The following is a 25,389-nucleotide window of genomic DNA, read 5'->3' as shown; positions in this document are numbered from 1 at the left end:
TCATTTCTTGTAAGAAGAAGCACAGTTTTCTTAGAAGCTTTCTGTGTGTCCAAGAGGGTTGTGTTTGTTTGTTTTATTGGTGTATGTGTGAACAGTGCACATGTGTTAAATTTATACAGAACAAATCAGCTTGTCTTGCAATCAGGTGGGTTTTAAAAAAAAAGGGATATTTGATTTTTATGAGCAGTTAAAGCGCTATTGGTTGGATCGTAAAGGGCTCTTTACAGAGGGAACTGGGATTGAGCAGAGGCTTGTCTGGAGTACAGAAGTGGAGGGGCATTTTTTTTTAACCCATCTTCCTTCCCCCCCTCCTATTACCTCTCATGCCTCTTTGGGGGGTTCCTCCACGCTTTGGATCAGATTTTCAAGGGGATGAAGGAGGTAAGGGGAGATCAGCAAAATATGCTACCTCACTTCCAGAGGAATCAGAGTCCTTTGAGCCTGTATCTTTTGACCTAGGATAACTTGTTCACAGCAATTGTAAATTGTGGTATAGAATCATGTTGTGTTGGATGGCACACAACTTTTCTGTTGTGAATACATTTAGCATTTAAAAAAAGTTTTCTGTTAGTATATAACAAAACAAAACACACAAAAAACAAATTCAGAAACATACAGCAAGCATGTTTTTAAAATTACCCATAGAGCAAAGTACTTTATTGGGCTCATATCTATTATGCGGTTCATGTGTATGGTTGGGATATTGCACTGTTATTTCTGCAGCACACAGTGGCTAAAACTGCACATTCAGTTATAGTGCAGAAATGCCTTGCTACTGGATAAGCAATTTGCATTGAAACTGGGTATTGTTACCTGGTTCTAAAACAGTTCTTAACAGATACTTGTTTTAAATGTCATTTTCAGTGATGGGCTGTAAACTTTTGCTGATAGGATACAGGGAACATATAGCGCTTCACTCTGTTTATTTTATGCTGCATAAATCAAAACATATATTTGAGATGGTTCACAAGGCTGACATTAAGTTTCATCTTGCCTGTCAGGGAACTGTCGTTGGCTCAGTGCAGGGTGGTGGCTCAGTGCAGGGTGGCCACTCCCGGATTCTGCTAGCGACTGATGCGGTCATGTTTTTCAGCACTTTGCACTGTAAATAGTTTGCACAATAAAACTGTTTAAAAGACAGTTCGGACTCATGCCTGCTTACTCGTGAGCAACCCAATGCAGACCTGACATTGCCTTAATATTTTTTACCTCTTTTTCTTGAATATTAGCATATTAAAAACTTCACATCTGGTAGGTTTTCTGAGAACATTGCTAAGGGAAAATAGGTGATACTTCTGCAGGTAGAGTCAAGTATAATTGAGAAGTGCTGGAGAATTGTAAATATCATCATGACACCATTCCATTTGTTCTGTGCATTGGACCTTATTTTATTATACCTCGCCCCTTTCCCTGATGGACCAAAGGACCAACAGTGAAATAATTAAGTCTCTAAAAATGTTTTCAGCAGATGACCAAACATCATTGTAGGTGCCTGTCTAACTTAAATAGGAACATTGTTAAAAAGTCCTTGCTGAAACCATAGACTAGTTCTTTCCTTCTGAGGTGAATTAACTACCGGTAAGCTAGTTGAATTTTTGCTTGCCTTTATAGAGAGACTTGATGGAAGTGGGGAAAACTGAAGACCTGGATTAATGTATTTACATTAAAGGAAATGCAATTGGATAAGTAAATGTCAGACCATATGGCTCCTGAGTAAAATGAAGCAAAAAACAGAAATAAGGCAGCAAATCTTTCACTTCTGAAATACTGAGAATTAAGTAGGAACTGTAAAGAGCAGAACTATTTGCTTTAATTAGTTATTGTCTTGAATAACAAAACCAATACAAACAAAGACATCTAAATCTGACAGTTGTATTTTAATTTAGACTCAATATAAAAAAATGAGCTGGTTATAATCAAGAACTTTGTAGTTTTAATATATTTTTAAATTGGCCACTAGATGGAGATATTGCCACAGGAATAATACTCTTAAGCGGTTTCGTTTTTTAAAAAAAACATACTGCAGATATAATACCGGTAACTTAAGTAATAAATCTAATACTTCAGGAATTTTATTGTAGCTGATTGCTGATCTTTGACCTTTATTTTAATAACAAAGTGCAATGTGCAATAACAAAGTGCAAAGTCTTAAAATGCAAGCTATTATTGAAGGTTCCCTAAAACATAGGGAGAGCTCTGTTGGATCAGACCAAGGACTCCCCTAGTTCAGCATCTCATACCTGTGTATGAGATGTGCCTATGAGAAGCCTTCAAATGGGACATGAAGCCTTTCTCCTGGTCACTGGTATTCATAGGCGTATTGTCTCTGAACCACGAGGTTCTGTTTAACTTCTCATAGCTAGTATCTTTTGACCCCATCTGTACTCTGTGAATTTTCCTGATGCCCACTTAAAGCCATCTAAGCCGGTGACTGACATTACATCTTTTGAATCCCATAAGATAATCATGTATTGATTGAATATGTTACTTCTTTGCCTGCCCTGTTACTCTAGTCAGTAACACTAAGTGAAGAATCTTTGTCTATTAGTTTGATAGCAAGTAAAGATATGTAATCTCCTTTCCCCTCCCCACACCGCCAGGTTTTGGATCACTAAATTCTTCATAGTCCTTTCTTTGCTTCCTACAAATATTTATGTTGGAGAAATGGAATACTTGCACCTGTTAATCAGTACAGTAATTGATGTTAAGCTGCTTCTGTGCAGGCTACTGATATGGATGAGTATTAGTAATGAGATTTTATCAGAATTTGTGTTAATAAGAATGGAAATCTTTTGATGGAGGTCATTCAAAGGAAGACAAAAAAACCTGACATTCTGTAATGTGCAAAAGCAGTCTTCCTTTTAGCTCAGGCACATTTATTTGCATAATATTTTGAAACAGAAGGATAATGTTGGATTCTGGAAAAAACTGTGGTTCGAAATATTGCTTAAAATGTGTCCAGTTACAGATCATAGCACTGCTGTGGCTGCTTGTGCTCTTTGCACATTATAGTGGAACAGGGAGGAGAATGGCAAAGGACAAAGAAAGATGTAGCTGGATATAGCTGCTGTGGCCAGGGTAATTTGGGGAAGTTTGAGTAATACAGTTTGGAAGACCTAAAGCAGGGGTAGGCAACCTAAGGCCCGCGGGCCGGATGCAGCCCAATTGCCTTCTCAATCCGGCCCGTGGACGGTCTGGGAATCAGCGTGTTTTTACATGAGTAGAATGTGTCCTTTTATTTAAGATGCATCTCTGGGTTGTTTGTGGGGCATAGGAATTCGTTTGGTTTCCCCCCCCAAAATATAGTCCGGCCCACCACATGGTCTGAGGGACAGTGGACCAGCCAACGGCTGAAAAAGGTTGCTGACCCCTGACCTAATGGGTTGGGATTGGGCACTGTGACCTTGGCAAGTGCCTTGTACCAAATGAGAGCAGAGTTCAAAGTTCTCTCTCTCACTTTTCCTGAAAAATGAAAGATCATCATCTTTGGTGGGAAGGAAAGAAAAGCATCTTCAAAATAATGTAGGGCCTGGTGCTTGCATCAAGGAAGCTCGAAGCCGTCATTCTTGGGAAAACTGCATTCAGGAGTAATAGGTTGCACTTCTGCCTTCAGCCCCTGGCTGAAAGTAGAACGTAAAGAAATGAAATGCTTGTTTACTCATGGAAGCATTTATAGCCTACCTAATCCAGCTTCCGCTCTGATTTCTTCCAGCGCAGAGTTGCTGTTCCAAATATGTGGCAGGGGGAGAGAAATGTAGCAGTCAACTGACCTCACCCTGAAGGGAGAACATATTTGAGGGCTGAGTGTGTCAGAAAAGAAATATTGGAGCTTTAAAATAGTCTCTGTAACTGCAACTGTATTTCTTAATTTTTGTTTTTTAGGTGTTCATTGTACACATGGTTTCAATCGTACTGGTTTTCTCATCTGTGCCTTTCTGGTTGAGAAGTTGGACTGGAGGTAACTTTATACTTTTTTAGATTTAAAAATGGATTGTCTGTAAACATTGCATTGTTTTATGGGTGGGCTGGTTGCTGTAATTTGTAGCTTAATCTATTATAGCACCCTTCTCTTTTAGTATACAAGTTTCAGGAATGCTGATCATAATATTAGATGCTGTTTTCCAATATCTCTTTCATTAATGTGGCAAATGTGGAATAGTAGTTGATAGATCGTAGTTTTGCCAGGGAGGAGTTAGTTGACTGCAACTTAAGAAGAAGGAAGTTTTTAATGTTTGAAGTTTTATTCTGTTTTAGTGTTCTGTTGGGAGCCGCCCAGAGTGTCTGGGGAAACCCAGCCATATGGGCATGGTATAAATAATAAAATTATTATTATTATTATTATTACTACTACTACTACTGCTACCACCACCCTATGCACCCTCCCCCTGCCTCTGCCTCCAGGAAAATGTGTCTTGAAATTAGGAGCTGATATGATTACAAAGTCCCTGCTGATAATAAGTTGGATGTTACAAGTTTTCTAAGTGAGATTTTGGCCCTTTTATGTCATAAAGCAATACCAGCAGATGTGAGAGTGCTGCTACTGGCATTCAGTAGGCACCTAGCAAGACTCCTGGAAGAATCCTTGTGAGTGGGGTATGTGTACTTGAACAACCAGTTTGGTCTGGTTTGGGTACATAGTAATGAATGATACATGGTAATATTAGTTTATGTGCATTTTAATCTAGTATTATGATTTCTGAGGCCTTTTCACATCATAACAAGAAACACAGTTTCCTTTTTTTAATGGTTTAAGAATTATATTGATACATCCACCACCCCCCTTTTTCTACAATGAAATGCTCAAATCAAGGTAGATAGTTTTCAGAGCTGCTCTACTGTGCTCCCCTCCAATAATGCAGGCAGCTGGGTTTTATGCACCTCTAGCTGCTGCTCCTTTTGTGTTCCCTGCTTGGCCCTCTTTCCAGTTGGATCAAAATATATACAAACAAGTTTTTTCTCGCCCACAAATGGTGTAGTTCTAGTAGAAAGAAGAGCTGTCCAATGGCTACTGACAAACTGCCAGCCATATTAATTAAATTGGAAATAAACAATAAATTCTGTCTCTTCCCCTTGCCTGAAGGTGGAAAACTGACACAGTTGCCCCTTAAGGAAGTTTCAGGATTGCATCCAACACTTCTGTTTTGCTTATGCAACAGACTGGGGGTTGGGGACCCTTTGGAGCAAATTTTGGGGGCACATTGGGAGAAGAGAGGAAGGAGTGTCTGTGCGGAATGCTGCTCACATGGTACTGGATACAACCCTTAGTTTTTAAACATTTTGATCCTGTGAACACCATTGCATCCTTCAGCTCCTCTTTGAATCGTGATCTTTCATATACAGTACACATCTTGTTGAACTGGATTGTATCTTCTCTTAAGATACTCTGTTCTGATTCTATGGGCTTAAAGTTACGTAGCCTGCTGTTGCTTTGCTTTGATGAACAGTTTCAATGGATTTTATGTATACCATGTTTCTAGTTTTAATTTTCTAGCTTTATCTTTTAGCCATTGGGCATGTTTGTTTTGCAGCTGTGAAAAGATTCTTCTGTTTATCAGAAAATTGTTTTTCTGTGGCTGCCTTCATAAGTTGTCCTGGTATTATTTCTGCACTGACAGGTTTTTAAGGCGTCACATTACTAATAGTGCCTTTAAACCAGAAACATGAAAAGCTAAACAATACCAGGTCTTTTGCATTTGGCAACAACATCCAATCCTTCCCCCCTAAAAACATGCATACAAATACCTTTATTTTAACACAGGAAGCTTTTATCCCAAGGTCTTGCTGAAAAGAGAGGTCTTTCACTACAGGAGTTTGGATTTGATATCCTGCTTTATCACTACCCGAAGGAGTCTCAAAGTGGCTAACATTCTCCTTTCCCTTCCTCCCCCACAACAAACACTCTGTGAGGTGAGTGGGGCTGAGAGACTTCAGAGAAGCGTGACTAGCCCAAGGTCACCCAGCAGCTGCATGTGGAGGAGCGGGGACGCGAACCCGGTTCACCAGATTACGAGTCCAGCGCTCTTAACCACTACACCACACTAGCTCTCTATTCACTAAAATATTAAGAGCAGGAATGATTTCACTCTTCCAAAATCACATACATGTTCTCATACTTTTAATTGCTAAAAAGCATGTATGTATCCTTTCCATGCTTTTACAGGATACTTTACAGTTTACAAAGTCTCTGAATAGGGTGTAAGTTTGACAGGAGAATGTTGGTGTTTACAAACTTTGCCAACAAATCCAGTGACAACAAACTTCGTATGCCATCTGACTGTGCAATTGTTATTCCTAAATCGATTTGGCAAGTCTACATACCACAATGTGTCACTTGAATGATTAGTGGTAATGTATGTTACAGATTTTGCATTTTTGTAGCTATCCTTGGAGCTGTGCGTTGGAAGATTCAGGGCAGATAAAAGAAAATATACTTCTTTACTCAGTGCATAGTTAAAACTGTGGAACTCTCTCCCACAGGAGGCAGTGATAGCCCCCAACTGGGATGGCTTTAACAAAGGATTAGACAAGTTCATGGAGGAGATGGCTATTAAAGGCTACTAGCCATGATGGCTGTGATCTGTCTCCACCGTTGGAGGCAGCAATGCTTCTGAATACCAGTTGCTGGAAACACAGGAGTGGGCAAAAATCCTGCTTGCTGGTTTCCCATAGGCACCTGACCGGCCATTATGAGAACAGGATGCTGGATTAGATGGGCCATTGGCCTGATCTAGCAGGCTCCTCTTATGCTCTCTGTTACTTTGTGAATCCTGAAGGTGGTTGTGACCCACTGCTTTTTGCCCACTGTTCTTTTTCATTATTGACATAGTTGCCAAATGGCTTGCTCTGAAGTTTAAAATGATGATGTTTGTCTTGAACCTTGCTGTGGTATTTTGTGATGATGAAAGCATCTTTAAACACATACTCTTTTTAGATGTAATAGATGCATGCAGTGGTGCTGTACCTTAAATAGCTAACAAGACAGATAAAATGGAAGCATTTGAATCAGGAAGTCTGATTATTTAAAATGGCTGTTTAAAATGAATTGGAATAAATAGATATGTATGTGTGTGTGTATATATATATATGTGTGTGTGTGTGTGTGTGTGTGTGTGTGTAAGCAATATAATTACAACCAGTTAATTACTGTTTTGTGAACTGCCTAGGTATTTTTTCTTGAAATGAAATGGGGTATATACTTTTAATCATAATACTGTATTAAATGTACTTTGAGAAACAATAACCAGAAAAATAGTTTATAGTAAAGGTGAGCCATATGTTTCTGGAATAAGTGCTGACAAAAACCCAAACAGCATTATTCCACCAGCAGGTTGATATTATCAGCAGCACATTGAGTTGTATTCCCAGTGAAGTTATACTCATTGAAATCTCTAGACATAAGTCAATACTAACTTAAATCCATTCATTTCATTGGGTCTACTCATTGTGTCTTTGCTGGATACAATTCATTATGGACAAACACTATCCCAGGAATATACTTGTGTGTGTGTGTGTGTGTGTGTGTGTTTGAGGAAAGGTCTTAGCACATCATGTTAGATAGCTTTCCTCTGGCAAATAGTTAACTAGTAATTACACTTGTTTATCTTGCCAAAGGCAAACCATTGTGGGCTAATGCAGCAGATTTAAAATACAGTTTACTAAAAATGGGGAGCAGGGAGACTCTATTAGGAGAATTTCCTTAATGTGACAATTATATAGAGTGTGTTCATTACCATTAGAAAAGTCTCCTTTGCTACATTGTTCTTTAAAGCTAGCAGACATCATTTACTGGTGGAAAAATGTAGAATAGTCCATCCAATATCATCCCTTTAGCATAAGAAGTAGAAAAGCTGTAGATAAGTAGTGGCTGCTGAAATGAGTTTTAGAGCTAGTTTATGGAAAGGTTGTCCAGTTGTCCAGATGGAGAACTTTCCAGCTAATCAGTGGGAGCCTACCTCAGACTCTCCTTTAGCAATTAGCTTGATCTCCCCCAAGGCAGTTGTACTCCATGAAAGTACCAGGCTGTTTCTTAATACATGATAGGGCTGCCAAATGCCTATTATTTGTCATTTTCTGCATTTGCAGGGGAAAAGTACAGTATTGAGGAAAACTGGGTATTTTGCCTAAGATGCAAACATTGAAAGTTGTTAGTATCCACTGTTCCTCTTGCCAGTTTTCTGCTCCCTTGGCATATCAGTAAGATACTGAAATATGCCCTTTCGCCAGGTGCTGTTCTATGGGGAATGTCCTTTGAATTGCCTTGAACTTCAGTGAATATATGTCTGTGGACTCTCATAGGCTCAGTAAGGTATTGCCGGGACCCCAGGGTTTGGCCACAAGAACTCCTGTTCAGCATTACAATAACTTGTATGCCCTGTGGACTATACAGTGTTCTGAGTTACAGTCCTGTAGGCTGAGGCTTGTCATAGGTTTGGAGATTTTCTGAATCTACCCTGCAGAAATGGGTGGGCAGCACTGAGCCTTGCTGTGGCATTTTAGTCAGGCTCAGTTGGGTAGATTCCTTGCATTCTTTCTTCATTTTGCAGCAGGGCTGTCATTTTGTCATCGTAAGGAATGCACTCTTGTGTTTAAGGTTCTTTCTGAATACTTAATTATATGCTTACTTAACTTGGAGCAGAATATTGATTAAATTTTATGGTGAACTATGGTGATACCTTGTTGGGGATCATAATGATTGGGGTTGCAAAAGTGAAGCATTTAACATGCTAAAGTAATTCCCTGACAATTTCTGCTTTGTTGCAGCATTGAAGCAGCTGTGGCTATTTTTGCCCAAGCCAGACCACCTGGTATTTATAAAGGTGATTATTTGAAAGAACTCTTCCGTCGATATGGCGATGGAGTGGAGGCGCCGACCCCTCCCCCTTTGCCAGAGTGGTGCTTTGATGAAGATGAAGAAGAGGATGAGGATGATAACTGCAAACCAAGAACCCCCGAATCAGAAGCTGGGTCATCAACTTCATTTTCAGGCAAAAGAAGAAAAGAACACTTAAAGCTGGTAATGTTGTCCCAAGAGAGCTTAGCTGTATTTGAAGTTAGCTAAAACAAAGTTACTCTCTTGTGCTGATCAGAGTCTGATACACTCCTTTGAATTGCAGAGATTTAGGAACCTGTTTTCATGTTATTTGCTATACTAGGACAACACAGTTGCTCATGAAAAAGTAGAAGACTCTGCATAGAGTGCAAACAGAATGGGTTGGGAAAATGGACAAACAAGATGTCCGGGTTGCAGACACCAATCTTTTGGATTTAGCCACACATTCTTTTAGGCAACTTCTAAAATGCATGTGGGGTCGGGGGTGGGATGAGTTCTAATGTTGACAGAAGGAAAGTTAAGTACCTCTGGGCACATTTAAGACTTTCAGGTCACAGGGTGTCAGTGGTCAGGAGTGGAGGCAGCAGGTCTGATAAAATTCTGGAAAGTGGGCAAAAGGGCTTTGAAATTGTTCCTTTTCTGCTTTGGTTGGTAGTCCTGTGTTTCCATCCTACTTTTCAATGCTTTCTTTTCACTTCCTTTTCACCAGCCACCAGAACTTCATTCAGAAGGCCCTGATTTTCATAATAATCCAATACAAAAATTGATAGCTATTTGCATCTAGTATCCTATGCAATTTCCTTAGGGTAGAATTAGTTGCTTAATTTTGAAATGCTCTGGAATCTAATAATTTTGCTACATAATTAGCACTCTGTTTTTTTGTTGGATAACTCTGGGGTGTAAGGGAAGAATAGTTCCAGTACAAGGAACCTGGATACAGAAGATGATGGAAACTCTTTTTGTTTTCTAAATTTGGGGTATGAAAGTTTAGAATTGTGTTTCTCTAGGGAGTTAGATGGGACGCAGGTGATGATGTGGGTTAAACCACAGAGCCTAGGGCTTGCTGATCAGAAGGTCGGCGGTTCGAATCCCTGCGACGGGGTGAGCTCCCGTTGCTCGGTCCCAGCTCCTGCCCACCTAGCAGTTCGAAAGCACTGTCAAAGTGCAAGTAGATAAATAGGTAAGGGAAGGTAAACGGCGTTTCTGTGTGCTGCTCTGGTTCGTCAGAAGTGGCTTTGTCATGCTGGCCACATGACCCGGAAGCTGTACGCCAGCTCCCTCTGCCATTAATGCGAGATGAGCGCCGCAACCCCAGAGCCAGACACAACTGGACCTAATGGTCAGGGGTCCCTTTACCTTTACCTTTAGGGAGTCATGTAAATTCGTTGCTGGTAACTTGATGGCTTTTCTGTGAATAGTTTTTCTTTCAAAGAGTAGAGCCTTGGGACTTAACAACTCATTTTTAATTAATGGATGGAAATTCACAACTGTGATGCTTTTCAGCTAGCCGCGAAATTGAAATTCTGAATGCTTAAATTAGTAAACAGATTGTACGTAACCTTACCTATTTTAGTTGACATGGCAAGCAGTTATGTGAACTTTCAAAACTAGATTTCTGTGACTAATGGTTTAGCTAAACATAAACTTTCTTTGCATGATGCAATTGCAGCAAATGGACTGTTTTGGTATTTGATTACATAGGGTTTCACATTCTATATATTTTATCTGCTTGTTTTGCCATTCTCGGCATATTGGAAAATAATAGTGAGGTTTATAATCTTAAAACATCTGACTTTTGGCCAGTTGGTGAAGCAGCAGGTCAGATGATGTTGAGGTTCCTTTTCCTGACTGCAGGGCCGTTGGTTCTGAATGGCTACTAAGAGGTGGAGCTTAGCAGTGGTTCATACTCAGTGGTAGGAGTTTTTCAACATCCAGAATTTTGAAAGTGATGCTATACTACAGATGTGTGCATTATTTTTTTAAAATTAAAAGTTCCTCTGTCATGGGGCAAACCTCCATAAGCATAACTAGAATGGTTGTGGCAATGGTAGTTTCCCTCCATTATCCCTTCTTCAGGAAAGTGTGATCTGCCATCAACACATTAGGCTGCATCCTCTTTTATTCAAACTAAATTCTCATCTGTTAATTCAAAACCGCAGTAGAGAAAGAGATGCAGCTCCACGACTGTCCCTCGTTTTATCACCTAGTCATTTGAAAAAAACCCAATAAAGCTAAATTGTGCGAATAACCATATTAATAATTGAAGCAGAATTCAAAGATGAAGAGATTCGAGGGAGTAGAATAGTTCAGTTAATATGCATATTCATATAATTCAGTTTTACAGCTTTGGATGCACTCTCTTTGTCAAGGAGTGTAGGGAAGAAGATTTCTGTTGACAGCTTTAGCTTTGCCAGTAGCTGAATAGAGGAGGAGGCAGCACTGTATCTGACTGAACTATAGGAATGCAGAAATATGAGGAGAAGAGCTTGTCAGGTATCCTTTAGCATTTTGGTTGTTGAGGTCACTGAAAAATAAAAGCTACCGTTAGCCGAATGTAAGAGTGGGGAACCTTTTTCTTGCTAAGGGGCTGCATTCCCTCAGGTGTAATATTTTTGGCACTGCATGCCAGTGGTGGGCAGAGCCATGGTTGGCAGTGGGCAAGGCCAGAGCCATTCATCACTGTTCATCACTCATACCTCTTGCAACATACATGCCTCACCCCATCTGTTTGTCTGTTCACACACATTTACCTCTCATTTGATACACACGCATAGTTTATCCTTATGTCCATTCACAGACACTTATCCAATCCAAACATCTGTTCACACACCCATTCCCAGTTTAATTGAAAGCAGGCAGGTGACAGGGGGAGCAATAGAGCCATCTCTTGGAAAGTGGCAAACAGCCGAGAAGGCGGCGGCTGGCCAGTTGGAAATGTGCTATGGGCAGCATTTAAAATTTGTCAGGCACATTTTACACCTGGCTATTGGCCACTTAGGACCAAGTGAAGATGCCTGGGCGCCAGGATAGCACCTGATATCTCCGCTATCTAGAGGTGCATGCCTTGGGATCATTAGACCTTGCCTGTTTTCACGCACTAGCAACACATTCTGTAGAAATCTGTCAGTTATTTATTACAGTATCTGCACAATCAGAATGAATTTCAGGAACCAAAAAGTCGTATCGAAAAACATGACTTTCAAGCTATCTGGCCCCCAAATGGCAACTGTTTTGGTGATTGTAACCCTGAGTTAAGGAGCCATTTGGTGCCTAGGTTATATATCTGAGTTTCTAAGACTGGCAGTGGTTCAGGTTTGACCCAAAGTAAGGAGGAGGTTCAACAGTTCCCCACACATAGCCTAAAGATTAAGGGCTGTCCGAACAAATTAATAGTCTGATAAGTTTTGAACTTCACAAGATGTACGGAGAAAATATTTATTGGAAACATTCCAGGATATAATACCTTGCATATCATTTCCTGTATCTAGCAGCCAGCTACAGGAAAGCTTTTCCATTGCTTCCCTAGACTTTCAGGACTGTTGTGTTGGTCAGTTATCAAGAGTTGTTAATGCATGATAATGAAACCGTAGCAGCTTCATTGGCTGATGTTTGAATTCTGTAAGGGCAAAATAGTTGAATTCTGATTGTAAAACACACTTCTGTGTGCTAGTTGATAACAGGCAAATTAGGCTTAGAATATTTTCTTTGCAGTTCAATCCTTATAAAAGCAAAAACTGAGAAGCATGTTTGTCTAATGTGAAATCTTGTGTGTTTTGAAGCTTAACTGTGCATAGCGTAGCTGAGCTTGCAGATGTATAGATAAGAGAAGATAGCATGACTTTTGGAGTGTGCAAAATATGGGTATCTTTGGTTAAAAAGGTCTTTTCCTGTTCTGAACTTCCTTTGTACAAACAGCTTTATAAGATAGGCATAGCAGAATAAATAGTATACATTTGTTCAGAAAGGTCACATGAAGCATGATGTGGTTTCTGAGCAGCGTCAGAAAGAAAATCAATTTTAGATATCGCCTGGGTCCTGTGCTTGCTTTCCTGGTATGGATTTATTGTGATTTTTTTTTTTTAAAAGGAGATGCAGGGCGGGTGAAAGCCTTGCAGGTAGGTGCTTGTGAGGTGCTTCAACCCACTCACAATGGTAGTACACTTGGTGATGCCCTGCTTGGATCAGGGACACCTGGGTTCATATGATCTGCACAGCCATGGAGCTCAGTGGGTGACCTTGAAAAAATTGCTGTTGGGCTACAGCGGTGGTGTTTTGTGAAAAAAAACCAAGGTGCACCCTATAGTACACCTTGAGCTGCCTTGAAGAGCACAGTAAAAATGATACACACACACACACACACACACACACACACGGCACTGCTTCAGGGGAACCTAGTTGGTTTGTTATCCTTGTTAAACAGAGCATAATATGAAGATATATTGATCTTGCTATTAAACAGTAGGCACATTTAAATCAATTATGCAATATCTACATCCAGAAGTTACCGTATTTTTCCATGTATAACACGCCAACAGGTATAAGAAGCCCCCTATTTTGGGGGACTAAATTAACTCACCCGCCTGACCAACACTTCCTATTGCACGCGACAAAGAAGCTACCAGTCGTCTCACTGCTTGTAGACAGCAGCCGCAAATCACCCACCTATTGCACGCGACAAAGAAGCTACCAGTCGTCTCACTGCTTGCAGACAGCAGCCGCAAATCACCCACCATATTGCCGCAGCAGCAGCCAGTTGACAAAAACCCTTGCCACAGCAATGAATCACCCGCACTACCGTCGCTGAAAGTTTCCTGCTCACGGCAGCAACCAATCCCTAGTCCCAGCTCAGAACTATCCGTGTATAAGACAGCCCCAATTTCAAAACATTCTTTTAACGTAAAAAAAACTAATCTTGTACACGGAAAACTACGGTACTTGGGAACGTTTGGTAGAGATCAGAGGTTGAATCTAAGACAAACTTAGAGCAGACACATTGAAATCAATGGGCATGACTAATTTTGGATTACATCATCCATGTAAAATTTAAAATTGCATCAGTAGAAATGTGGTGCTGGACAAAAAATGGCAATGTAATCTAATTTCTTATATCTTACTTCAAATGTGAATTTGATCCCACTTAATGCTGAAATCTGGATAACCATATCATCAGATTTTCAGGCTGTTGTTTGTTGTATTCTAACTGTTCTGTTCCGTGTATTTATTTTTAGGGTGCTGTGTTCTTGGAAGGAATATCAGTTAAGCATGTAACCCAAGTAACAAGTCAACCAAAGTTAGGAGAGATACAACGCAAATGCCAACAGTTTTGTGGCTGGAAAGGGTATGGAAACACATATTTGAAAAAAATAGTTTGTATAAACTAGAAGTAGGTATATCTGCTATACCTCTAACAATACTAGGTTTCTTAAAAAGATAAAAGTGAAATATTTCAGTACATGGCATCTTTAGATAAATGTTTCCTCCTTTTTGAAGTGCTTAATTAAAAGATGCTGATCACAAGATATGGAAATAGAAATCTTCATCTAAACTTTCACTGAATTGAAATGGTATCAGAAGTTGCATGGAAAAAACTATCAAAGATAGCAATTGGGAACCACTGTTTTAGGGTGATGTTAGTCATACTCAGAGTAGAACCATTGAAATCAATGGACTGGTGGGTGTACACTGAGTTTGACTTAGTTGGATATCACCTTTGAGCGTATACCAATTTTACTACCTGCATCAATATTTTTGAACTTGCTTCGGAAACTCACAAGACCCTTTCAAAAGCTGTTGTCCCAGATGGGGGAGCCCAGTATCCAATCGCTTTGAAATATTTAATGGGTGGATATTAGCTACAGCTAGTATACTAAAATCCTAAAGCAGCCATTTTGGCCACAAGACGGAAACATTTTGCAAGCACTTCCATCTTCCAAAAAAGGTGATTCCTGTTTGAAAGCCACTATTGCAGGAAAACTGATTGCCAAGAAGGCTGATTTGTAGAATGATATATTATCATTGCAATATATTAATAAGGATTCTTTCCCCAAACTTTAGAACTGGATTCCCCGGGGCACAACCTGTTTCAATGGATGAGCAAAATATTAAACTCTTAGAGCAGAAGCCATACAAAGTAAGCTGGAAAGCAGATGGAACTCGGTAAGTTGAAATTTCTTTATAAATTAGTGTTCCAAACACAAATTATGAATTGTTCTGACATGCTACCTTTTTGATATGTGTGATGCATGTCCTTGTGTGTGATTTTTTTTATAAAAAAGGGTTGGGTTTTTTTTTGCTGCACAGCCTTACATCTTAGTGAATTAGAAAACATTGTTAATAATACTGCTGCTAAAACTTCATTAGGATGACTTTCAGCTTGCTCATTCTGCAGGAGACCCAACCCAACTGATCTTCCCATAGTTTTAATTTATTGTTTTAACTGATTTTACAATGCTTTGCAGTATATATATTCATCATACGTATTATGTAATACCACTCATAGTACAAAAGACTTTATAACTGATTGAATAAACGCCTACCAAATGAGAAACAGAAAGAAATATTAGCAAATCTGTAATTAAAAAGGCTATTTTAATTTATATGCTTTGGCTTTTGTTGGGATTCTTTAATGGTACTTATAGTTTATGCAAGAAGACAGTATACTGTTTGCTTAGACTTGCTTATACAGGGTGAGTCTTTTAAAAGAGGCCCCGTGGAACATATGTACTCTGTATCCACAGGACCTCTTTTGAAGGACTCACCCTGTACATTAAAAAGATTTGTTCATTACCCCCCCCCCAGCTCTCAGTTCTATTCTTGTGCTAACCTTGGGTGTTAACTACTTGAATCTTAACAATACTGTAATGAATTATGTGTTTCTTCCGCTCTCCTGCTGTGTTATGCTGAGGAAGACGTGGTCTTCTTCAAAACTCTGTTGCCTTGTTATTACCTGCTGCATTTGCCATATGTCCCTGTCATTTGTTATTGCCTACTCTGTAAACCCAAAGTTTGCTCTCTCAGACAGTCAGCATTGCCTCCTAGGCTGGGTTTCCTTTGACTTTGGGTACAATCTAATGTACAATTTTCCTATTAGAAAGGTTAAGAAATGTATGTACATACTCTAGTTTATTTGAGAATTTCTAGAGTATAAAAATACATATACATGCAACATCAAAACAATTGTGCTCTCTCTTTTTGCCACTCTTAAGCCACGAATAGACTTGCTGGACCACCTGGTAGTCATGTGAGCTTTCTCTGAATTTGTTCTTAGTAAATAATCATTTTTAACTAGGGGCTAGGATCTTGTTGGCTGGAGTTGTTGGTTATTGGGTGATAGTTAAGTCACCTTTGGTTACTGTGCTGTCCTACCAAGACTTTTGTCCATGTTTCTAAAAACTAGAAGCTTTGCATATGCTAGGTGATGGGGGAAAACTGAGACTGCATTTTCTGACAGGGTGAATTGATTGCTGCCATGCAGATTTCCTGTTTGCGTGTTTAGACCTTTTACCTTTCCCCAAATAAATTCACACCAGGGTCAGATATTTCGTTTGGTTTTTGGCAGAAATTTAGGCCACAGCTTTATTGATTACAACCAAGTGAGTGGTTGCATAGGTTCTGGTTCGACTAACTCCCTGCACCTTTGCAGGCAGTACTGTCCCAGAGCCACGTTCGTAGGACAGCCAAGGATGAACACCAGGGACAGCTGCTGGGAGGAGTACCAATCAGCCACGCTGATGTCCCCTGGACTCGGGCGTGGGCTGGACCCCTTTCGGGGAACACCAAACCAATGAGTCCATGGATTCCTCTACCAGAATATCCTTCATTTGCCTAGGTGTGGCCACGTCACATGCCATGCCTATCACCTGAACCAGAGCTTATCCGCAACTTACAAGTTGTGACTATTTGCTACGCGGCAGGCGAAACCCAAATGGCACCAGCCAATCAGCCAAGTGGGGAAAATTCCTGCTGTGCCCCGGCCCCAATGACAGACAACACACGACGGCATAGCAAGGTCAAGCGCAAGCCCTAAATATAGAGAGAGGTGGGCGGGTGTTCCGATGTGAAAGCCCTAAAGAGGACGCTCAGCAGCCTCGCATGGGCTTAAATAGGTCCCGTGTTGCTGCTTTTTGCGACACCCCATTTGTCAGATTGCCCCCCAGCAACACGAGACCGACCTGTCGGGTTGTGGCTGATTCCAGATTACCCCCCACAACACTGGGTCAGGTGGCCAGGTCACACCGCAACACGTGCCCTCTTTTATGGAGGACACGCTTTACCACTGAATTCTATAGGCTGTGTGGCTGCTTCGTTTACACATTTCATAATAGAAAAATAATAATAATGATAATGATGACAAAAAGCCCAGCACACCAAAGCACACACAGAATATAGTACATTGATTTACAGATCTGTTTCCTTTCCCCACTGGGTTTGAAGATTTGCAGTAGCAGTCACAAACGTTAATCTAAAAACATCATCCTGAAATCCAAATAAGATTAAGGGTGCTACACAAATGTTTTAAAGAAATAAATATCAGGGATGTGGGACTTGTGCTTTCACACATACTGGAAATCTTTGAGTTGGAGAAGGCAATTCCTTTATAACTATGAATATATTCTTGCAGAATACATGCTGCACTTAACTAAAATATACGAACATGCTTTAATCACACCGTGCTTACATATTTATGTATAATTCATCTGTGTATATCCTCTTGTTTTCTGGCACGGAGCTCAGGGGGAAAGAACTTACTCTGATACAGTTTCAATGTCTGAACAATTTAGCTTTTAAAACTTTGCCTCTAAACGTTCCATGAAATGAATTGTATAATGAATTTACCGAAATAGATTTTTATTAGGCTGCTGCTGTCTCTGAAATGTTTTTATGCTAATATATTCATGAGAAAGAGATCTAAAAGGCAAACTAATTTTTTTCTATTACACAAATTATTCTTGTGGTCCTGATATGGGGTACAATATTATAGGTTAGGAGTAGCTAAGGGAAGTATGGTTTTACAAATGTACCCAATTTGGAAGGATGAGGTTATTGAAATTGAAATTGTATGAATAAGATAATTATCACAATATGGTGAGGCGGGTTCTATACTTGCTGCTGCGATTGGCTTTTGTAATGAAAAGTATAATTAGGCCAGGTGGTTAATGGTTCGCTTCAATCCCTAGATACGTATCTCATTAATAATGTTTGTAGCAGATGTTTGTTCTAATGAGTGGAGGTGAATGCTCAGACTGGAATAGTGTGGGGAGGTAATGAGACACCCATCTTTGGGAGACTCAAACAACCACTGAGAATATTACAAAAGGGTTTGGGTTGTAGTGAAAAATGCAGTTCTAAATTTTATTATTAGAAAATTTGTTAGCTAACAAAAACTGTTAACTGATGGTGGTTTTTTTTTAAGGCAAATATGATAATTTTGTTTTTGAGATAACACATGTAATTTTTTGAAATGATTCTGAGAGATAGACGAGTGTTCTTTAGGTTGAGGGAATTGTTCTCAATAAAACATCCAACATAAACTGTTATGGGAAATGGCTATTATATTTTAATAACCAGTGCATGCTAGCTGCCAGGTAAAAAACAGAATTGTTCAAAAATTGTTCTGAATATGACTAGGCAACCTTAGTCTGTCTTTCCTTACAGCCACAGTTTGAAACCAATTAGCATGTGACTTGTTCAAAACAGATCTTTGCAACTTTTGTGTATTAATTTTGTAAACGCTTAAATAGGAAATCACATTGCTTGCACAGTTTTGCCAAACACATAGAATTTTCATAGATTAGTAAACTCAGTGAATAAGGTAGTATTTGTTTCTTGGAATAAAATGAATACTGGAACACGTTAGGTAAGAGAAGTCTTTTCTTATCCATGCTGTTGATGAAATTTGGTTTCTGTAGATTCATATTGTAACTGCATTCCTGAAGGTGTTGTGCTTCGGTGTTGCTCTGTGTAACTGCATCCCTGAAGGTGTTGTGCGTCTGGGTTGCTGGTTATAATATTTTAATGAAGGTGGTGATTGCAAGGTAGCACAAAGCAGATTGGTAATAGGGTATGGCAGATCAGGCAGAACTGTAGGAATATCAGCGAGTTCCTATTTCTGGCATCCCTGACAATACTGTCTGTGCATGTTAGACTATCTCTGTGTGTATGTGTGTGTGTGTGTGTTTAGTAATAAATCCCCTAAAAATCCCCTTAAAAATCCTAAGTCCCTTACAGAGAAGGAAAGATAAGGCAGTGTTTTTCAACCTTTTTTGGGCAAAGGCACACTTGTTTCATGAAAAAAATCACGAGGCACACCACCATTAGAAAATGTTAAAAAAAAATAACTCTTTGCCTATATTGACTATATATAAAGTAATTCTCTTGAATTTTTCAATTTTCCCCACGGCACACCAGGCAACATCTCGCGGCACACTAGTGTGCCGTGGAACAGTGGTTGAAAAACACTGAGATAAGGCAAACTCACAGTCTTACGGACACAATACAAAACTTGGAAAGGCATGGGGAGGGAAGAAGAAAGCAAGCAGATTTAAGCAGGACTTCTTGAGATTATACAATCCGAGTGGTATCATCTGATCTTAACCAGTGAGCCTCCCTGCTTTTAAGTACACTTACAGGACTCTTTGACATAACTGGAATTAGACAATTAACCAGTGGGTGTGTTTGCTTAAGACCACCCAAGGACAACTGGGGAGACTTCTAATTTCCCTGGCTTTCACATTAGAGTAAGCAGGTTCATTTTGGAACTAAAATGATCCTGACTTTTCTTGGCTTTGAAATAGTTTCTTATTCAGAATTTTTTGATGTATTCTACTGCCCCTATTTAGTTTAAATGTGCTGTTTACCCAGGCATACCTTCCAGGGACCCATGCCAAAAGTGGACAGGGTCAAGATTTTGATTTTCATCAAAATGAAATGATAATTAATAATGAGCATACTAAACTTGTGGTATGGAAGACAATCTCCCCCCTCCCACCGCCAGTATTTAGATGTGACTAGTTTTAAACGTTCAGAAGTTGTCTTTAAATTGCTTGAGTTGTGGCATTAACAAGACTATGCAGCTCACCATGATTAAATGATACTTTTTAAAAGTACGAATCATCATACATCAAACCCCCTCACACGTTTAGATGGGACTAACAATCATAAGAAATCCTACGCAGCTCACCAAGATTTAATGATTATTATTTTTAAAGTGACACTGGTGAAGTTGCTTAAATTTATCTTCAATTGATTAAGTTGCTTTCAGGTTCTGACTAGGAACTTTGGAAGCAAGAGGTGGGCAGAGCACTGATTTTGATGGTGTCCAAACACTCCATAAAACAACGCTCATCTCCAGTGAAGGTTTCCAAGAGCAATGGAAGTTGTTGACCAGAAAAGGCAGGAAACCCAAGTGGCACAGAACACTGATGAGTGGTTGTTTTGTGTTTCTCTTTGCTTCTGTCACTACTGAAAGCTCTCACCATCATCAGGCCTGGGAGTGCTTGACCAGTGCTCAGGAAACATTGGACACTTCCAAAGCTTATTTATTATTCTCTTTATGAATTGCTTCCCATAAAATATATTGAAGCTGGTTGAGCTTCCATTTCCCTGCCTACTTTCAGGCCGACAAATATTGGACAGGCATTGGAAGAAATCAAGAAGCATCTCTGATGTATGTTTAGTGCTGTTTGAATGCACATTCCTGGGCTTGTTTGAACACCATCAAAAAAAGGCAGTGGAGGCCCCTGACGAGGGCTAGAACTTGACTGATTGGTCCAAAAAGTTTCATAGGTTGGATCCAGATTCTTTGCCTCTGACTTACATGTACAGATCTGATGGGTTTTGGAGATCTACGGGGTGGTGGGGAGGAAACAAGCTTTTAGATCACTTGAATAGCCTAGATGTTTCAGTTGCAAAAGTTAGTTTTGTTAAAGTCTGTTCATAATTATGTAGTGCTTTTTACATTTAGTACTTAAAACAAACCAATACTTTCCTTTTCCTTGGGGGTCTTTATTCTCATAACTGAAGGAGAAAGGAAGTTTGAAGTTTGGATTGCATTTATGCGTAGCCTTTATTTTATGTACTGCATTTCATGTAAGCTGTCCAGATGGTTACTGCTGATTCCAAGTTCATTTGAGTATCCTGCTGTGGAGTAAATGCTTAGTTATAAAGAACAAACATTTACTAAAAAATAATCATTCTTGATTTTGTCCCACATGAAGTGGTACATACTTTTTGGAATTGGATTGAATTGAATTATTACCTTTTTATGGATTGTTGTAAGAGTTCCTTGAGGCTTATGAGCAGCATTGTTAATCAGCCAGGCTGAAAATGGAATAACCAATACAATAATGTGCTGTGCATGCTCATTCGATTATTTACAAAGATACAGTACATCAAAATGCTAATTATCTTGTTTGTGTTGTGAATAATAATCTTGTAGTCCTATTGTCTTAGTGTACTCTAATTAGATCAAGATAAATGGGATTCTTGTTTGTACGCAATGTTCAAGTTGCATAAGTGTAGACGACTATTTAATTTCATATTATAGAACATTGAGAAAGGGATACTAAGCTTAGTATTCAAGAACCATCCAACCCTTAAGTGGAAGAGAAGCTAAGTGAAAGCCATCCTCCTAGACCAGTGCTTCCCAAACTTGGGTCTCCAGTTGCTTTTGGACTACAACTCCTATCATTCCTAAACTAGCAAGACAAGTAGTCAGGGATGATGGGAATTGTATTCCAAAAACAGCTGGAGACCCAAGTTTGGGAAACAATGTCCTCAACTAAGAAACATAAAAGTAACACAATGTTTATGGAGAGCCAGTGTGGGGTAGTGGTTAAGAACGGTAGACTCATAATCTGGTGAACCGGGTTTGCATCCCCCCTCTTCCACATGCAGCTGCTGGGTGACCTTGGGCTAGTCACGCTTCTCAGCCCCACTCACCTCACAGAGTGTTTGTTGGGGGGGGGAAGGGAAAGGAGATTGTTAGCCGCTTTGAGACTCCCTCAGGTAGTGATAAAGCGGGATATCAAATCCAAACTCCTCTTCTTCTTCTATGTACCATAGCTTGTGATTTTTGGGGAATTGGCTTTACTACCTGGGGGCCATCAGGTACATCATCATCAAATTTATATATTTCCCTTCATCTGAAAATCACAGGGTGGTTCACAACATAAAAATGCAAAATTAGAACACAAAATACATTTTAAAAAACCCAGTAACCCTGCTCCCACAAACATATTTAAAAGGACATAGTGCTTTGATTTGGGCCTGGAAACTAATTGTCAGCCAGTGCAGTTGGACCAGAATCAGTGTAATATGCTCAAATTGTCTTGCCCTGGTGAGCAACCTGGTTGCCAAATTCTGCACCAAACGATCTTCAGAGGCATTAATGTAACTTAGAGGTTACCAGAGCATAGATGACAGAAGTTAGGCTATCCCTGTGATGACAGAAGTTAGGCTAACCCTGTCCTGATAGGGGTGCAGCTGGGCCACCACCTGAAGCTGATGGAATCCTTACTAACTGAAACTCATCCAACACAACAGGACTCGACAGTGCTCTGGACACCCCTTGAGATTCATCTGCTGTAACAGTGGAGTCAAGATCCCAGTGGAAGCAAGCAATTTTATCTTCCAAATGCTCTGCAAATAAGTCACAGTGAGCTACTGTCAGTTCTGCCACCTCCTTCAGGCCATGATGTAAGAGGCCCCACACTACCCAGAAAAGCTCTGCCAGACAGCACAATGAGGATGCAATAGAGGCAGCAAAGTATGCCTTCTCTGCTGCCTTCACTGCTGCTAGGTAGGCTTGATTATGAGCCTTCACAACTGTTCAATAGCATTTGTCCAGAGTTTTCCTCCACTCACATTTGAGCTGTCTCCCAGCTTGTTTCTTTGCCATAAGATCCGAAGTATACTAGGGAACCAAGCAGGCTCCACAAAGTAGGAGAAGGGTGTTCTGGAATGATTGTTTCAATGGCCCATGCCATTTGAACGTTCCAGAGGTCAGCTAGGTCTTCGACAGTCATATCAGCTGGAAAGCCCATTTGAAAGCCCATTGGATCCATCAGCCTCTGAGGGTGAACCATTCTAATAGGTCCCCTACCACTGCAGAGGGGAAAAGGTGCTAAAAACCTAAATCTCAACAGGAAGTGATTTGACCATGACCATAGACTGTTGTCAGTACCCCCCCCTTTCAAATCACCCTCTTCCTGCACAATTGAGAAAACAAGGTCCAGAGTGTGGCGTGCCACATGTATTGGGCCAGTGACATGTTGGGACAGCCCCATGGTCTTCATGAAGTCCTGAGCCACCCCAGAGCCAGTTGCCTCAGCCGTCTGAGAGGCCTCAACACCACTTCCGAGACAGCTCTGTCAGCTCAGGCAGGGCAGTGAGGCAGGTAAACCAGTAGAATCTGCCCTGATTGCCCAATGCCAGGACCACACACTCTAGATTCCCCCCCCCCCCACCGGACAGAGAGACTAGAGAGAATAACTCCTCCTTCTTGACCATCAAGTCAGCTCTGATGCTACACTGACTACCCAGTTTGAGGGAGAACAGAGGGAATAGAATCATCCCCAACCCAAAAAGGACATTCTGTTGCCAAATAGACCTATACAGATAGTTGGAAGTAGTCATTTCCAGGGAAGACTCCCTGGAAAAGACCCTGATGTTGGGAAAGATGGAGGGAACAAGGAGAAGGGGACGACAGAGGACAAGATTGGTTGGACAGTGTTCTCAAAGCTACCAACATGAGTCTGACCAAACTGCGGGAGGCAGTGGAAGACAGGAGTGCCTGGTGTACTTTTGTCCATGGGGTCACAAAGAGTTGGACACGACTAAATGACTAAACAACAAAAGTCATTTGCTATATTTCATTATCTTTCAAAACAAAACAAAACCAAACAAAACATGCAGATGTTTTTTTTGAACTTTTTTGGCAGTAGGTATACATCACCTGAATGTTGAGCTTTATTTTAATAGCATCAGTAGATGGCAGTAAATCATGACTGATTTTTATCCTTCCAAGATGACAGATTTATTTCCAGGGATCCTACCACCTAATGACAAATTCAGCCAACGTGACTATTTATTTCATGTATTAGTTGGAAACCAAAGAACTATTTTAGGCTTGCCAAAGGGCTTTGATATACCCAGGGGAATATTTGACTTTTCTTTTGTTGAACAGCGGGCCTCTGTGCCATTTCACAAACTGCATTTGAAAGTCTTAATTGCAGGCATGGAGGGTTTGCTGTTTGAGGAACATGAGCCCAACGTTCTTTGTGATATGCAAAACAACCCACTTTTTTGGATTCTGTCCTTTATTAAATAATTTCTTTCCCCAAAGATGATAGAGATTGGTCTTGCTCTTTTTGGGGATTTAAAAATAACAATACACTTGTTTTCTGTTTACATTGATCTGACTTGGAGGGTGGGTTGGGGAAGGTGTGTTCAGTGCCTGACCTAGGGCAAATTGAAGTTACCATTTCTTAAATCCTCATGTTTACAGTAACCAGAAAGTAGATATGCAATAAATGGACCAAGCACATAAGGTACCTGTAATGCACAGGGGCGGATGCTGGTGACATCATTTAGGAAGTAAAACTTTACTGGAAGCAGGATGCATTTTATATATTTTAAAAATGGTTTCTAGAGTCATGTGCCTTTTATAATTTTGTACTATTGGTGCCACTGGAGATGCCAAACAGGTTAGATTTCGGGATTGGAGTAGGGAGACATCCAGTGGTGCACAACCTTTTACTTGTGTAGTCCTCCTTCTCCTCTTCTTCTCCGCACTTCCCTTGATGTGCTGGGAATCTGCTCTGGAAGGCTAGGGGACCTGCAATTTTAAATATTAATATGGCAGTATTGCTAAAGTGTATTAAAGCTGTTTAAACCTGGGACGCACTGAAATACTTGAGTCTCTAACTGTGTAATTGAATTCCTTCCCAAAAGTTGCTTCAGATCACAGCTGAAATCTAATTGCATTTGCGACTTAAGCTATGTGATCTCCTAGACTAAATCATAGTTGCATTGTTCATTTGGTTTAAACTGCAGGAGACACACAGGATCAATAAACCAGCAACATGATATTTTTAAAAATAAAGTATCCTGGGGAAATAATTTCAGAGGTGAATGGCATTCTGAGTATTCCAGCTGCTTAAGGGTCTTCTGAACAGTCATTGTCATAGAGCCAATGCTATGTTGCTTTACTTACCAAGTTGTGGGCGGCATGTGTGGATATGTGGCCATAACAATGACCTACATTCAACTTTCTTGGCAAGTCCTAATTTTGCTTTCCCTTCCAAGTTCCTGCTGTCTCCTCCACCTACTCCATATTTTAAAGTACACAAAGTTTTCTAAGTGCTGTACAGAGGCGAAACAGCACAGTCCCTTCCCACAGGCTTATAAACTATTAGGTGCATAACCACCACCACCACCATCCATTTCAACAGTTGGAAGTGCAATTACTTGTATCTTAAGATGAAATCTGTAAGTAAAAGTCTCATTGTTAATATCAGATATATTTGGAGACAAGTGGCAGATGAAATTTTAGCTCCCAA

At 40.2% G+C, this 25,389-nt stretch overlaps 1 protein-coding gene across 3 annotated transcripts in view; it reads left to right on the top strand.

Moving 5' to 3' along the window:
• The window catches only part of RNGTT (RNA guanylyltransferase and 5'-phosphatase), a 118,255-nt gene that overhangs the window by 5,872 nt on the left and 86,994 nt on the right, over window positions 1–25,389 (top strand). For all 3 annotated transcript variants that reach the window (XM_033143395.1, XM_033143396.1, XM_033143394.1), the window contains 4 exons: window positions 3,883–3,958; window positions 8,761–9,013; window positions 14,059–14,168; window positions 14,885–14,986. In XM_033143395.1, coding sequence (XP_032999286.1) covers window positions 3,883–3,958; window positions 8,761–9,013; window positions 14,059–14,168; window positions 14,885–14,986 — 541 coding nt within the window. The remainder of the gene's footprint in view (window positions 1–3,882; window positions 3,959–8,760; window positions 9,014–14,058; window positions 14,169–14,884; window positions 14,987–25,389) is intronic.

The sequence above is a fragment of the Lacerta agilis genome, chromosome 3, assembly GCF_009819535.1.
Source record: "Lacerta agilis isolate rLacAgi1 chromosome 3, rLacAgi1.pri, whole genome shotgun sequence".
Classification (NCBI taxonomy): Eukaryota; Metazoa; Chordata; class Lepidosauria; order Squamata; family Lacertidae; genus Lacerta; species Lacerta agilis.
This window is presented reverse-complemented; position numbering and strand designations above follow the sequence as displayed.